The sequence below is a fragment of the Oxyura jamaicensis genome, chromosome 15 (assembly GCF_011077185.1).
Source record: "Oxyura jamaicensis isolate SHBP4307 breed ruddy duck chromosome 15, BPBGC_Ojam_1.0, whole genome shotgun sequence".
Taxonomy (NCBI): Eukaryota; Metazoa; Chordata; class Aves; order Anseriformes; family Anatidae; genus Oxyura; species Oxyura jamaicensis.
Window position 1 is genome coordinate 350,320 of NC_048907.1, and position 16,376 is coordinate 366,695.

The window sequence follows — 16,376 nt, forward strand, 5'->3', positions numbered from 1 at the left end:
GCTTGCTTTCTTGGAGGAAAGCTTTCTCACTCCATATCAGAACCAGATTCTTAGCTGCAACAAAGAAGAGTTGAGTACTAGCTGTTGGGAAAATGCTTTCTATTTGAGTTCATCTGAAGATTCTGGGTCTTCCAGGGCATTAGTGTTGCATCAAATCTTAGACTGAAAAACCTGCCTAAGTGAGAGGGTGAGTTCAGTGATGTGAACACCATAATACTTGACCATTGAATAGTTGGATTTGTATAAGAAAGCATAAATTCATTGCCTTTCCCTTTGTTTTTAGCAGCTCGTTAGAGTAGGTCAGCTTGACTGGATTCAATACGGATTTGTCTGTCGAGTTCAAATGTGAGGCTGCATGTGAAAGCAGAATGAAAGGAAATCTGAACAGAACAGGAAATTTGCGAATGCACTGAAAGCCACATGCTTTGTTTTGTCTGGACTTGTGACTCAAAAGGGAAATGTAATACTTCCTGAGGATCTCCTTTAAATGTCCCTACTTGACCTTCACACTACATGGATTTTAGCTGAAAGAAATGCAGCCTTCTGTTTTTAATTACTTCTCACAGTATCTGCAAAACCTAGTACTCTACTGTGGCCTGTACCCTGATTATGGTACAAGAAATGATGTGGAAACCTGGTCCAGATCCACAACTCGGGGATCAGCACTTCTTGGTTTTTCAGAAGGCCCACCTCAGCCAAGGCTTTCCCATATTAAGTTTCCCAGTTAAATGATATACAGCTTTATGAGCAAGAGTAACATTAGGATTGGACCCTGCTCCAGAAGGACTGTGCAGAGATGCTTTGCCTGGAGGATCCTGTGCAGGAAGAGGAGCATACAGGGTCAGTGCCAGGGAGCTCAGCTGCACATCTTGTGTGTCTGAGTGATTTCATCCAAGAATGATGGAGGTGTTAAGCCTTTGCTTGTGGTGTAGTGGGAAGAAGTAAAAAGGACTGCATTCCCTTTTCTGTGCAATACTATTAATAACTGGTTTCTGCAGCATTGCTTCTGTTCATTGATGTTCAGTTTGCTGCAGTGCCTAGACCTGCAGTTATAAGAATGAAATACATTTTTTTAAAGAGAGTCTCACTGAAAATGGCAGTTTCTGTGTAAAAGACAGAAACCTCCTATAAATAAACTGGATTTGACAGGGTTATTGATTCCAATGTGGGTTTTTGTTTTGTTTTCCAGGCAATAATTACCTGAAAGCAAAGCCATTCCTTCTTTCTGTGTACAGATAATATACAGGAAGAGAATATTACCGGCTGCTTGCTCTTTGTTTTCAAAGCATGCCATACAAAGAAAATGCTGGATGAGGTACAGACACACAAACCTCACTTTTGAGGGAGGAGGGAAGGGTGACTTTGAATGTTGATGGGGCACCTACTGTATTTGGGTGTGAATTTTGCACTAGTACACAATCACTTATCTCCAGAGCTACTTGTGGAATACTGGTGGGTTCTGATCAAATAATAAAGGGGCTTAATAGAATTGGAGATAAAATGCAATTTACAGGCACTGGATCATTTTGTTAAGTCCTGATAGTATTAATTCCCTGCTAGGCTACTGTCCTGCCTGTGTGCACAGCACTGGCACAGTCGATAGCTATAAAACAAACAGAATGTACATGCTTACATGCAGAAAGAGCTTAAATGCTTACACAGTGTTATATTACTATTAATCAACCTTTGTACATCCAGCAGAGAAAAGGTTTCTGTCATATGTCAGCTTCATATCCACATTAGGTCAGTTCACATCCATTTCTTTCTCTTGACTACATACAGTCCCAGTGTCTCTTACAACATATGTTTTAGTACCTCTCTACCTCGGGACCCAAGCCTGGCTTGTCAGGAATGGTGTAAACTGGAACAATAGAAACTGGTTAAGGCTTTTTGTCCCTACAGGCCAATATCAGCTGCAAACACAGAGTATATGTTCACATTCCTGTGCTTGTAAATTCATAATATTGGTTAAACCCATCAGCTGGAAAGGCTACAGTTCAAAAAAGGGGTGATGTTCTTTCTAAAGACCTAGAACAGCACAAAGACCAGGCTGTTCCCAAGGTCATCTGTTGCTGATCTCCACAGCCAAATGCAACTCGTGTGAATCCCTACTCTAACAAAAGCATGAGCTCAATATAGAATCACATAATGGTCTGGGTTGGAAGGGACCTCAAGGATCACCTAGTTGCAACCCCCCTGCCATAGGCAGGGTGAGTGTTGCAGTCAGGCTTCTGTATATCACAAGTGCTTGGTCCATACTGTGCATTTCCCCACCTCAGCTGTGAAAGCTCAGTCTCTGATCAGCCCTGATTGGTGTCCATATTTGGGGATTAGGGCTTCCATGTAGTGGGATACCAGGCAGAGCATTTTCACCTTGCCCATTTTAGAATTATTATGTAATGTTCTCATATAAGGAGGCTGTGCAATCAGTCAAATAGTTGTTTTAATATAACATAATTGGGAAATGACCATTCTCTGGCATGGGTGAAATATCTAAGAAAGACATCTCTCTCAGTTACCAGGTCCCTATTAATTGTCATTCTGTGATGTACATCTGCTTAACATCAGACTCTTCATGTTATTCCGCTGAAAAACCTAAGCTGTCTGCTGCCTCCAGGAAAAGAGAACAATTTGAAACCCTTTTCAGAACTCCATTCTGTACCTCAGCTTAGCAGCAGAAGAATCTGCTTTCTATTAAAGTGATAAATTGCAAAATTGAAGGTGTAAGCAACCCCCACTGTAAAATTTGTCTTTGTCAGATACATAAAACATTGATTTTCTTTGTTTGCTGATGCACAGCCCCCCGGTATGAAGCTGTAGTTTCCCATCATCCTGCTACCAATCAAAAATTCATGCTAGCACAGCTGATTTTGCATATGCACAACCAGTGCCAACCTTGTATCCACCACAACATATTGATGCTTATGCCAGTGCATATGGGAATATCTCTACCTTGTTGGCCCGATGTGTGAGCCACATAGAGTTCCCAGTGGATGCTGTTACATGGAAGATTTTATTAAGTATGCAGTGATGAATTTATCTTCTTGAGTTGTATTACTAACCCCCTGAAGTGAGTCATTAGTATCCTCAGCAGATGTAATCACCAAATTGCTCCCAAACGCTGCTTTAATGTCAAACTATGCAGTTGTTCCAGTGATTGCCCCTGAGAGTATTTAGAGAGTACTGATATTTATCTTGCTGGAGAAGAGATGCTGCAGCCAGCCCATGGGAAGCTGAAAGTGCCATAGGCTCTGTTCGTGCAGGTTCCAAGATGATTGAGAAGTACATCTTTCAGAGCACTTGGATCAGTTAGCAACTCAGACTGCCACAGAACGTAACACATGGGTAGCATGGGTGGGAATGCCATATCAGAGGGTAGAGGTAGCCTTTCTGCATCTGTGTGCATGAAAAGATTCATGTGTACAATATGAGCAATCTTGGTATCTGGCAAGTTTGTCTTGTGCACAGAAAGTCTGAGATCTCCTGCTTTCCATTTATGCCTCTTTTCCCTAGCTGTAAGATGTTAACATCATCTGAATCTCTGTCTAGATGGCTCTTTGCCATAGCTTGTCTAGCAGTTTGCATATGTAAACATCCCCTTTTTTAAGCAGCACCAGCAGAGAACAGTTTGACTTGTGTGTTTCCAGAAAGGCATTTCCAGTCTTTTCCCAGTTACATCAGAAGTGCTACTGGTGGTGGTGGCCTGTCTTCCAGAATTAATTGAGGTTGCTGAGTCAGCTCTGCTTAGGGTTGCATTGTGCTGGGATTTAATTTTGTCCCAAGTGGCCTAGCAGTTTGTTCTCTGCAGCAGGGTGTGTGTTGCTCTGCAAGGTGTCTACATGTGTGAATCTACAAAGTCTTAGGTGAGTCTAGCCCTTCAGAACTTCTTGCTGCCTGTGCACTTCTGAGAAGCTATGGCCTGATTCATGTCTTATGTTTACAGAACAAGACACTCATTTTTTACAGCTTGCCTTGTGCTCCCCTGGAATTAGGCTGGTGTCCTTATCAGTGGTACTGTGCTGAAGCCTCTCTCCAGTTCTTTGGTGTTCAGGTTGCAGATAGCTGGTTGGCATGACCTGGGGGGTGCTTTCAGTTGCACCCCTTGCACTCACTACACGGAGTCCCTTTTCATGGGAGAGCTTTTGATTTCATGACTAGGGGTATTACACCCAGAACATTGAAGCATGCTTGCTCCTTGAACTAAAAGCAGTGGAGGGCAATCCAAGCCAAAGTAGCTGTAGCTACATCTGAGGTGGAAGGGTGGACTGGATCTTTCCAGAGATCTGGTGCTAGGGTGAGCTGAGACAGATCTCTGTTCGGTCTCACTTTGACTGTATCCTTCTGAAAAGATGGCTGTTGTGTAAATGGGTTGCAGCAGCGGCTGGGTAGCAAAAGAAATGCATATGCAGGGGACCATGGAGTACTCAGGATCAGAGCTTTGGAGTGAACAGCCATGCTGAGGAAGCAGGTATGCACTGAGCAGAAGCTCTGCTTTTGGCTCTTTGCCCTGTTGTCCAGGTGTATATATATACTCTGGCTTTGCCAGGTGGAAGGCAATCCTGTGTCCTGGTAGATACAGTAGGCAAAATAATCTGATCCTCAAACAATTTGTCTTGTTTCTCTGTGGTAAGAACTCAGGTTTTCAAATAACTATTTACGGTATTCCCAGGGGACAGGGAGTACAGCTGCTGAAATCCTGTTGTCTTTGCTGCAGTCCCAAGATTCTTGGGGGCTCAATAACAAACGATGCTGTGATACAAGGATCTTGATGCTACACAGTGAAGACTGTGCTCTTGTAAACATGGTGTGATTGGCCAAACAGAAGTATGTGAAGATGCTTGTGAGTGCATGCTGGCCTACTGGTTTTGCAAGATAAGCAACAGAGGCATCTCCCTGCTCTCTGCTGAGTGCTGGCTGCAGGTGTGTGAGTTTTCCAGCAGAGGTATTCAGTGGCTGTTGACCCTGGACAGAAGAGACTGAAGAGACCGCATGATGGCTCCGCATACTGCATGGTTATGTCATGTTACGCATGCTGCTGGTGGTCTCTGTGGATGGTCTCTTTGGCACCAGTGCCTGCAGGGTCTGAGGATTCTGCCATGAGCTTACTGGGTGGAGGGTGGAACAGGGCAAGCATTCGTCTGTGATGTTCTCTGCAGGTGAATATCATTACTTGTCTGCTGTCTCAAATGCTGCTATACACAGGATTGTTTGCAAAGTTAGTAGGACTCGATGTAGATGTTATAGTAGTTATGAGAGGTGACTTAGGTGTGGCTGCCTTCAGGGGAAGTGTTGCTCTGTGAGACAGCTCAGGCTGGTCCATCTTGGTTCCTGGTAGAGTGCAGTTTTCTGCAGCTATTGCTTTATTTGTTTCCTCAGTGGTCTCTGCATCTTTGCAGTCCTATCCTTCCCTTCTACCACATACAGACATGCTGTGTGCTTCAGAGAAAAGAGATAATCTTAGCACTGCTCTCCTGAGTCAACCACATTCCTGCTGCCTCCACCTGAGCTGCCCTGAGTGGTGTAGAACTGCAAGATTGCAAGTTTTCAAGCTGGCAGTCACGTTCTTTCCAGAATGGCCTTTTGTGGCTGTGATTGCTGGGACTGAGGCCATCTGACTTGTTTCCATGAGATCTTGTATTTACTTTTTCTCTCTTATCCCTGCAGGCAGCGTCCTCAGCACTGAGCAGTCTGGGCCATGTGTACACAGCCATTGGGGACTACCCAAATGCACTGGCTAGCCACAAGCAGTGTGTCCTCCTTGCAAAGCAGTCCAAAGATGAGCTCTCTGAGGCACGGGAGCTGGGAAATATGGGAGCAGTGTACATTGCAATGGGGGATTTTGAAAATGCAGTGCAATGCCATGAACAACATCTTAAGATCGCCAAGGAGCTGGGGAACAAGCGGGAAGAAGCCCGAGCCTACAGCAACCTCGGCAGTGCTTACCACTACCGGAGAAACTTCGACAAAGCCATGTCCTACCACAACTATGTGCTGGAGTTGGCCCAGGAGCTGGCTGAGAAAGCCATTGAGATGCGAGCTTATGCTGGCTTGGGCCATGCAGCTAGATGTATGCAGGACCTGGAGAGAGCTAAGCAGTACCATGAAGAACAGTTGCACATCGCTGAGAGTCTGCAGGACCGAGCTGCTGAAGGCAGAGCCTCCTCCAATTTAGGTAAGGCCCTGAAGTGGAGCAGAATTTCTCAGGAAATGCACTGACTATCGGAGCTGCTACCAGGATCCCGGAGGCTTACTGTGTGCTATCTTTAGTTATCCCAATTCTGCCAGACTATCTTCATAAAATAAACAGGCATTTGACATATTGTGTGCCAATGTAATGTTTCCACGTTCAATTACTCACCTGCTCAGAAGGGAGCAGAAAGCCCAAGGTCACAGCAGAAGGCAGATGAGAAGGTACAGTACATTTGAAGAGCTATTCAGGTGTCAGAAAGAAATGTAAGAAGTCTTGCACTAAGGCAAGAAATGATGTGGCTTATTACCTGGCCATTACTTCGGGAGCTTGTCAGCTTGCTGCCTTGTAATTTGGGAGACACGTGGATCAAATCCTAACTAAGTTTGTGTTCAAAATGTACACACTAAAGTAATAGAATGTAGGAGCCATATGTTCATCTAAGGAGAGACATGGACATCCTACTGGCAGGCTGAGAAGGACTGAATTACAAAAATCAAAGTGAAGTCCACTTCTCCTCTTTCACAGTGCCGGATGTGGAAGCAAACAAAGATGTGTTTGCATCTCTGGCCGTGAGATGTGGGAGTCTGCAGTGCTGTCATTGCAGCTGCTGTTAGGATGTGTTCTGGCTGCACAACTCAGCTGCGTATATGCAGCTGTGCAGGGAGGGGCAGAACAGGGCTGTTGCTGGTATAACAAAATAAATGTTTGCTGGCAGCCCCTGAATCTCAGCTCTTGCAGGCTGCCCCATGCTGTAAATTAGCTTCTGTTTCTGCCTGGCAGTTGGCACTTGGTTCATTTGTAGATGCTAATTGTACTCTGATGCTATCAATGGCAGGTAATTGAAAAAGGCTTGATGAATTACTTAATTTCTCATAATAGCTGGCTCTTCAAGAGCTGAACGAAGAAGATAAGCAGAACTGGAGAAAATGCAACAGTCCTAGCTTTCTGATGAGCGTTGCAAACCTCCTCCTTCACATGAGTTAGGGAAAATGAGTGAGGCAAAATAGGTTTGAGGCAAAAGTGCCTGTGGGGTGCTTAGCGTTACAGAGCACTGAGCATTGCAAAGATAGCATTTCTGTTACTGTGATAGAGCACCCAGCAGGGAGGATGAAACTTTGTGTCTGGCTTTCCCTACATTTATGCAAGGGCTTTTTCAAAGAGCAATGGTAGATGCCTCTAGCAAAGCACAAAGTACATCCCACATCTCTGCTGCAGCTGTAGGGCTGGTCTTGGGGAGATGTGTGGACTTGCGTGAGATCCACTGGTCAGTGACAGGGACAGAAGGGCTCTCATGGAGAAGTGGGACCTTGAATTGTCCAGGCAGGGAGCATTCTGTGATGTTTCTCCTAAGTGCCTGTATGGTCAGTGTAGTCTGGCTTTGTGTTACTCAGCACTATTACAGAAAAGTGGTACAGAAGTGCTGAGATGAGATAAATATCAGCACTTACAGGGAACTGCTAAACCTGTGGTAGTTGTTTTAACTCATCCCAGAATGAAACAAACACTGCTGCAGAAGGAAGTGACTTGCTCTTGTTCTTCAGCCTTCATGGGTTCTCACTTGCATTTTTAATTCTCTTACAGTTTTGCTGACTCAAACCCAGTCAGGTTGGGACTAGAAAGCTCATCTTAATATGATTATGTCTTACAGGAGCTTTGAATTTAATGATACATTCATCATGCAATCCCAGAAAATAATTGTTTAAAAAAATGTTTTGTTGCAGCAGAGAAAGCTTTACTTGTTTGGATTTAAGCCTAAACATAACTTTAGGTTGGTATGCTGACTCAGCCAGTCTACACTTCGTATTTGAATAGTTTCCCTAGCTTCTGAGTACAGGATCTCACGTTTCAGCTGTTATTTGGCTATTTTTCTATGTTCCCTCTGTCAGAGTTAAGTTACACTGGAAAAAGAGAACATGCAGTTCTTGTTGAGAAAGTCTATTCCTGTTGTTAAAATATATCCAGTACCAATTAAAAAGTCAAGTCTTAATTGTCTCTTTCATCTAATCCACATGCGAAACAAAACCTCATCAAAATAACCATGCTGACAGGCAAAAAATATATCTAAACGTGTGTTTCCAAGCCAGAATGTTAGAGTTGGCCTCTTTGCTGAAGCAACAGAATTTTCTGTTTGCATTTCACTGATTTAGATGGAAAGCTCTCTTAAGCGTACTATCTAATGCTGAGCAAGACAGACACAGAATATAACATAGCCCAGCTGCTGTAGTGCTCTGCGGGGAGATATAATGCACTCTGTGACTCAGTAAGCAGAAGGTAATGGACTGAGGGCAGCTCACAAGTTATTGAGCCCTTCACAACAAGGAGATCTGGAGTTTAACCAGAAGTCTCAGATTGTCAACCTTTGCAAAGCAGATGGTGTTTCCAAATGCCAAGGCTCCATGTAGAGAGCTGGCTTTTCAGCCTCTGCAGAGCTTAACAGTTCCTGTTGTGATGCAGAGAGGACACTTCAGATTATTATTAAAACACTGTTTAAGTCTCTCCCTAGGTGCTTATCATCTTTTTGCAGTTACAAGAGAACTTCTGTGCCTCTCTTTTATGTGCTTGCTGCTCAAAGTTGGATGGGCTGCCTGTATTAAGGTAGAGGCACATATGCTTCATTTTGGTCTCTAGAACCTTGCTTTATTTGCAAGTAAAGAGTATTATAGAACATTTAGTCTAGTTCCACAGATAATCATTTCAAATCTCCAGGTAACTTGTAGGAGAAAGTAAAAGTCAATGTTGTATTCATAGACAGGGAGAAGCTTTGTGTGTCAGATAAACCCTTGGCAGAGGCTGAACCTATGGTACCTCCAAAGACTCAGCTCTGCATTTCTGTGAAGTGTGTGTATCTTAAGGTGTGCCATGTCGGAAAGGAAAAGAGTATCTATTAAGGATGTGCAAACAGAGGGCTGATTATTCTCAGGTAAGCACAACTGTTAGTTTTTCTTAATCATCACAGCAAATTCACTAAAAAGTACAGTAATAAGATGATGACATTCTGGTTCTGCTTGAAGAAACTTTTTCATAACAAAAAATTGTTTTTTCAGCATGTGTACTTCAAAACATTTAAGATACTTTCTTGGGTGATCAATCTTTAATTTTCAGGTCATCATTAAATAAATAAATAAAACACACACACAATGTCAAACACTGTATTTATCAATGTCAAGACTAAGAATGTAAAAGCAATTACCTAAGAATTTCTGCAGAGATCTTTTTAGTATTGAAACTACTCCTCCAAAACCTAAACGAGAATAACCTCCTGAAAACCTTCACATGTTTCTCTCTCCTGGAATATTAGGTATGGGAGCTGTTTGAGGGGATAATGTGTTCATGCATCAATTCTTATTCTGAAGTGTTGCACCTCAGTTAAGGTAAAACTGCAATATTCAGCTTGTAAAATTAGAATTATATTAATTTCATTGAATATGGTCTTGGGAACATGTCAAAATTCTTAAATTCCTGCCCATAGGATTAGTACATATTGCTAAATTTTAGCTATCTTTTTCAGTCATTGTTGTGTCTTCCATCATATTTACCTTTGTAAAGTACTTAATAGGAAATTCAGAGAGGCATGATGTAAAATTCAGAAGATGGAACAGAGAATACAATGGTGTCTGTAAACACTGCCTCCTAGAAGTAGCATAAAATGCTGGGAGATGAGGGAGTGTTTGAGTGCTCTATACTGGACTTTCAGGGTGCAAAGTTGGCTTGAGTTTGCAGCTTGTTCCCTTTAGAGTGTACTGAGGCAATGTAGTGAAGATGCAGGCGAGCATCATGAGGAGCAAAAGTCACAAAATTACGTTGTTACGTTGTCCCCAGTTGCTGAAGGACTGGGGAACTTGCCCAAGACCCCCTTCCCTCATTTCTCACTGCCCACAGGCATCTGCCAGCTGCAGGGCGTTGTGTCAGAGCACACCCAGGCGGTGGATGCTGTCAGGCTCTCCAGTCAGCACCAAGAAGGGGGCTGGGATGTTGTTCCCCCACCCTGTAGGTGGGAGACCTACAAAACCACTTTTTTTTTTCAACTTTCAACGTGTTTACATTTCATTCCAAAAGAGCAGCTTCAGTCAAGAGCAATGTTATTTTAGTCTATGCTTCAAGCTGTAGCACAGCTGTGACTCCACCGTGACGGAAAGGTTTGTTCTGCTTTGGCTGATGCTAACAGGGGACTAAAACTCCCTTTAACTTCTGCTCTAACCTCCTCCTGGGCTCCAGCACAGGAACTGCAATCACTGTTTCAAAGTTAGTCTGATGTTTTACCTTTTCCCTTATCGATTTGTTGCCTGGATTGGAAAATCAGTGATTAATAGGCAGAACACAATTATTTTGCTGATGCTCTATACAAGTATTCTACACAGTTCTGTCTGTATTCATCATTAAGGAAAGAAAAAAGAGCTTGTGCATGAATGTAATTTGCACTAATTTTGTAGCATTACATGATATAAGGCAGTAAAGGGTATCTCTGTCTCCCCTCATGTCTGCTAGATTATGGGTTTGGGTCTGTTCTGCTGTATTCTTTATATGCTATTTCAAGGATATAGTCCAGCTGCTTGACCAGAAGACTGTCTGCTATGCAGTCAATAATTATAGCTGTAAGAATGAGTCAGAATGCTGATGTTTTGAAGTGACAGTGTATTTTGGGATCCTGCTTCCTTACATGGCCACAACAGATGGGTGACAGCTCTAACTAATGCAATAGCAGTTTCCATGGTGTACTGGATCTGGCTGGGATGTTAACTTTCCCTGCAGCAGCCCATACAGTGCTATGCTCTGCACCTGTAGCTAGAACAGCCCTGATATCACACCAGTGTTGTGTCTGCAGCTGAGCAGTGCTGGCACAGCATCAGGACTCCCTCCAACCTCCCCAGAGCAAGCAGGCTGGGGGTGGGCAAGAGGGGAGGAAGGAACATCACCAGGGCAGCTGACCTAAACCAACCAAAGGGATATTCCATGCCATATGATGTCACACTCAGCAACAAAATGTGGAAAAAGGAAGAAGTCGGGAGGGGTGGGCTCACGTGAAAACATCTGTCCTCCCGAACACCAGCCACATGCATTGAGGCCCTGCCTCAAGGACGTGGTCAAGCATCGCTCGTTGGTGGGAAGTAGAGAGTAATTTCTTTCCTCTGCACTTCCACACAGCCTTTGCTTGTTATTTTTTTTCCCCTCCTCTTTTTCCCTTTTCCTTTTTTCCCTTTATTGAAATTGTTTAATTAATAATAGTTTTGCTGACATTGCTGACTTAGGTTACTTTCCCAGAAAAGCTGTAGAAGCTTAGAATAGCTAGAGGAATCTGTGATTCAACTAAGAGGGATGAAAGATGTGTCCTGAGGTGCTGAATCCAGTCTCCTGTTATTGCACATGCCATGTAATATTAACACTATGATTCATAAACTAAGCAATCCCATTTTAACAGTAACATTTTGGTACTACTATACTGTAAAGTCGTATACTACTATACTATACTATAGGGCTATTCTGGAGCTTCAGCACTCTGATGGTCAAAATAATTTCCAGGGTTGATGCCTCTCAGTAGTAACACCAACATTGTTCTCTAAATTGCTAGTCTTTTGCATCCAACAGGAATCACATTTATCTTTCTTTACTGGAAATACATCAGTTCACTGGATAGGTTCTTCTCATTTTATTTCCAAATGATGACTCCCTACCCTTGTAGTAGAAATTCTTGCTATTAGTCTTGAAGTGTGTGTCTTTGCATATTTTACTCTTGAACTTACACCATTCATGTTGCTCTAATACACAAGGTTGTCCAATACTTCCTGCATAATATTCCTGTCCTTCCCTGTCTCAGCAGTGCTTGCTTCTTCACTGTTTTTTGTTACATTCCACGGTAGTAATCACTTCATTTGTGCAAAGGCACTACTCAGTAATTTTAACAATGTTTGTCCTCTTCTCTGCTTTCTGACTCTTAAATAAAGAGTATTTCATCATAGAACAAGTTATCTAGACAGTCAGCTGAACTCAGTTTTGCTTTTGGCCTGATTCCTGTTCTCCTTCCCTTTTACTGTCACTTCAAGCTGAGTGCTTTCCTACACTTGATTCCTCCAAGGAGGTTCAAAGCAGCTCTGGTGGAGAACTGCCTGTCTCATCTCCTTGAGGAATCTGTCTGTTTAGTAGTAAGAGATTAGGAAATGTTTACTTGTTCGCTCATTTTGGAAACCCTGGGTTTTTAGATACGTTTTGCAATGAGCTGTGTGTTTAGCTTTCTCACAGGTGGGGCTGCTGTGTTATGTCATGCTGGCATGCAGAGGTGCTGGCTAGAAGAAAAACCACATCAGGAGATGTAGCCGGGAGTGTGAACTCCAGCATCCTTGAGGCTGTGCTGGTTCTGCCTGCTTCCAGCTCAGATACCGCCTGCTGCATTCAGGGGAGAGATTTAGCTAATTCCATCTTCTGTAGTTGCTGCAGCAATGGGACATTTTTACAGTGACTGCTTTTCACGGTTTCTGTCTTATTTAGCTCTGTGTCCAGTCCAGTTCCATACCCTGTAGTCACTCAGTGGTTTTTCTGCAGAAGTCAATGCCCTTTCGTGGGAGCACTCAGCTGTGTGTAGTAGCTTGTGAGCCCAGCACATCACTGAGCTCAGTGTAGCTCACCCTTGCAACCACTGCATTCCCTTGTCACACTGCAGGGAAACAGCAGCATGTGTCAGGCAGAGAGCTGATGATCAGGTGGAGCCATGTTCCCAGAAGAGCTGAGGGAGAAGTGGGCAAGGAACTTGGCAAAGACACCAGGGAGCCGATCCCTTCTGCTGTCAGCTCTGCATTTGATCACAATTGCAGTGTGTGTGGGGGGGAAACAGCAGCAGCCAAGTGTTTGCTGTTTCCATCCTGTTTCGTTCTGCTTGTGTTTTCTATGTTGCCTTATTCTGACACCTCACATTAGTAGGAAAATAAGCATCATTTTTGAATAACTTGCTTTGATAGAAATACAGATAATCCAGCCAGAATGTTTCATGCTGATGTAATGGAACTTGGGTTTTCAATCCTACATGAATTTAAGAAATGAATCTATGAGGTCCAAATTGCCTCGAGAAAGCAAATTTCAACCCCTTTTCCAGCCTCACTTGGAAAGCTGTCTGTCCTCAGATTTCTCTGCATAGGTAGAAAGCAGGGGGAGGCTGATGCATGGGACCTGGTTGCAGCATGCTTCCTTTACTGGTGGCTGAGGGAAGGCAGATGTTCCCTGATGCTCCACATCTCCACACCAGGCCCCTGGTGGAGCCGGCCCATGGGTCCCACGTGGAGTAGATCTCCACGCTACTGCCCACAGAGGAGCCCCCGGTGGAGCAGGTGGATGTGGCCTGGAGGAGGCTGCGGCCCATGGAGAGCCCCTGCAGGAGCAAGCCCTGGGCTGGAGCTGCAGCCTGCAGAGAGGAGCCCACGCAGGAGCAGGGAGTCTGGGGGGAGCTGCCACCCGTGGGAGAGCAATAATGATTGACTATCTCCAGAAGAACACTGCAGAGTTAGAGGGTGTATGAGGATAAGTACCTCAGGTATGGATACATTCTTCTCAAAGAGAGGGTAACTATATTAGTATTGTTACCATAGGAAGATTTTAGTAATGGAGGAGGACAAGACAGAAAAGCAAATAAAATACTACATCATGTACAGGAAGTACATTTAGAGCTCCTGTTCCCATGTCTCAATGAAAACAAGATTTGAATTCGAGAGGCAAGCATGAATGCTTTCTTGCTTAAAGTGTAATTTGTATGTGAGCTCTAAACTCTCCAAGTATCACTGAAGGAAAAAAGTAGGGTAGTTCAAAAACAGCATTGGCATTTTGTGAAGACAAACTGTCCAGTTGTTGTGAATGTCTGTTTTGCGTGTAATAGAAAACCTTTGAGATATGCCTGGGCTGTGCTGCATCGGCTGTGCCAGTTATGTATCAGGCTGCTGTGGGGAAGGGATGAGTTTCCATGTAGAGAGCACGGGGAAAGGGCCAGGCCATGGGCTGCTAAAGGATGGGTTGCAGAACAGTCCTGGCATAGCAAGGTGTTTCAGAAGGGTTACTCTGATGGACTAGTTTCTTTGAACCCGTTTCTGCTATTTTTCAGGAATCATTCACCAGATGAAAGGTGACTATGACACTGCACTGCGGCTGCATAAGACACATCTGTCCATAGCTCAGGAGCTGAGTGATTATGCGGCACAGGGCCGGGCCTATGGCAACATGGGCAATGCTTACAACGCTCTGGGCATGTATGACCAAGCTGTCAAGTACCATCGGCAGGAGCTGCAGATTTCTATGGAAGTAAATGACCGAGCCTCTCAAGCATCTACACATGGGAACTTAGCAGTTGCCTATCAAGCATTGGGTGCCCATGACCGTGCTCTGCAGCACTACCAAAATCATCTCAACATTGCTCGGGAGCTGCGAGACATCCAGAGTGAAGCACGGGCCCTCAGCAATTTGGGCAACTTCCACTGCTCACGAGGAGAGTTTGTGCAGGCTGCACCTTACTACGAGCAGTACCTGCGCTTGTCCCCAGAGCTACAGGACATGGAAGGGGAGGGGAAAGTTTGCCATAACCTTGGCTATGCCCATTACTGCCTTGGGAACTACGAAGAGGCTGTTAAGTACTATGAGCAGGATCTTGCCTTAGCAAAGGATCTTCATGACAAGCTGAGCCAAGCCAAAGCTTATTGCAACCTGGGCCTGGCCTTCAAAGCTTTGATGGACTTCAGCAAAGCAGAGGAGTGTCAAAAGTATCTGTTGTCCCTGGCACAGTCTCTGAACAATTCCCAGGCCAAATTCCGAGCTCTGGGGAACTTGGGGGATATTTTTGTCTGTAAAAAAGACATAAGTGGTGCAATAAAATTTTATGAGCAGCAATTGAGCTTAGCCCATCATGTTAAAGACAGGAGATTGGAAGCCAATGCCTATGCAGCCTTGGGCTCTGCATACAGAATGATACAGAAGTGTGATAAGGCTTTAGGTTACCATACACAGGAGCTGGAGGTGTACCAGGAGCTGGGTGATGTGTCAGGTGAATGCAGAGCACACGGTCACCTTGCTGCAGTATACATGTCACTTGGGAAGTACACTATGGCATTCAAGTGTTACGAAGAACAACTGGATCTTGGGCAGAAGTTGAAGGACCCCAGCATAGAAGCCCAAGTCTATGGTAACATGGGCATTACCAAGATGAACATGAATGTCATGGAGGAAGCTATTGGCTACTTTGAACAGCAGCTGGCCATGCTTCAGCAGCTCAGTGGAAATGAATCTGTGTTAGATCGAGGCCGAGCATATGGGAACCTGGGAGATTGTTATGAAGCTCTGGGAGATTTTGAGGAAGCTATAAAGTATTATGAACAGTACCTGTCGGTGGCTCAAAGCCTGAACCGCATGCAAGATCAGGCAAAGGCCTACCGGGGCCTGGGCAATGGACACAGGTAAGGAGCACTGCATGTGTATTGCAACAAAAGGCAGTGAAATGCAGTCTGTCAAAGCATACAGAAAGGCATCTGTTGTTCATTATTGCCGAGTGTTATAGTCTGCATGTATCCTGCATGATCCTGGTCCAGGTGAGTTCCTGTGAGCTCACCTGGTGCTCAGGCTCTGCACATGAACTTGTGCTTGAGTCCTTGAAGGCACTGGAAGCCAGTGGGCTGCTGGGAGGAGCGTGTGCATGGGAGCATTTGTATCTGTGCACACCTGTGCTTGTCTTGAGGCACTGGTGGGAGGTGTGCTTGTGTGTGTCGAAAGGAAACATTGATAAAACAGAGGAGAGAGGTATGAGATGTACGCAGAAATGTGAGAAGGTGGCCTGTGTGCACACCTGCATAGAACACAGCATGGGGAAGGTTGCGTGCTACTTAAGGAGCATGTGGGAATGCACAGATGGGAACAGGAGTAGAGCTGAGTGTGAGGGAAAGGGAGATAAAAGGCCCCTTTCCCTGAAGTGTGCATGCAAACTGGTTATAAGTGAAGCTTGGCTGGCTTGTTGGGGGTGGTCTAAATATGCAGTAGAGGGCAGGGAATTTGATGTCTAGACAAGTGAAAATGGGTGCATTGTGTTAATGGCAGGATGTGTTTGTGTGGCTATTGTATACATGCACAGGGATATGGCATAGGACCAAGTAACGGAGTCCTCTGGATTCTGGGAAGAAAATTATTTTGTCTCTGCTACTGGCTCAAATAATGGAGCTGATGTTGCTCT

General features: G+C 44.4%; 1 protein-coding gene across 5 annotated transcripts in view; it reads left to right on the top strand.

Annotated features, from left to right (window-relative positions):
- TTC28 (tetratricopeptide repeat domain 28) overlaps positions 1–16,376 on the top strand; it is a 159,906-nt gene that overhangs the window by 104,641 nt on the left and 38,889 nt on the right. For all 5 annotated transcript variants that reach the window (XR_004754809.1, XR_004754810.1, XR_004754811.1 and 2 more), the window contains exons 6-7: positions 5,665–6,172; positions 14,268–15,609. Coding sequence is in view for 2 of the 5 variants with exons in the window: in XM_035340711.1 (XP_035196602.1) it covers positions 5,665–6,172; positions 14,268–15,609 (1,850 nt within the window). In the remaining 3 variants the exon portion in view is untranslated. The remainder of the gene's footprint in view (positions 1–5,664; positions 6,173–14,267; positions 15,610–16,376) is intronic.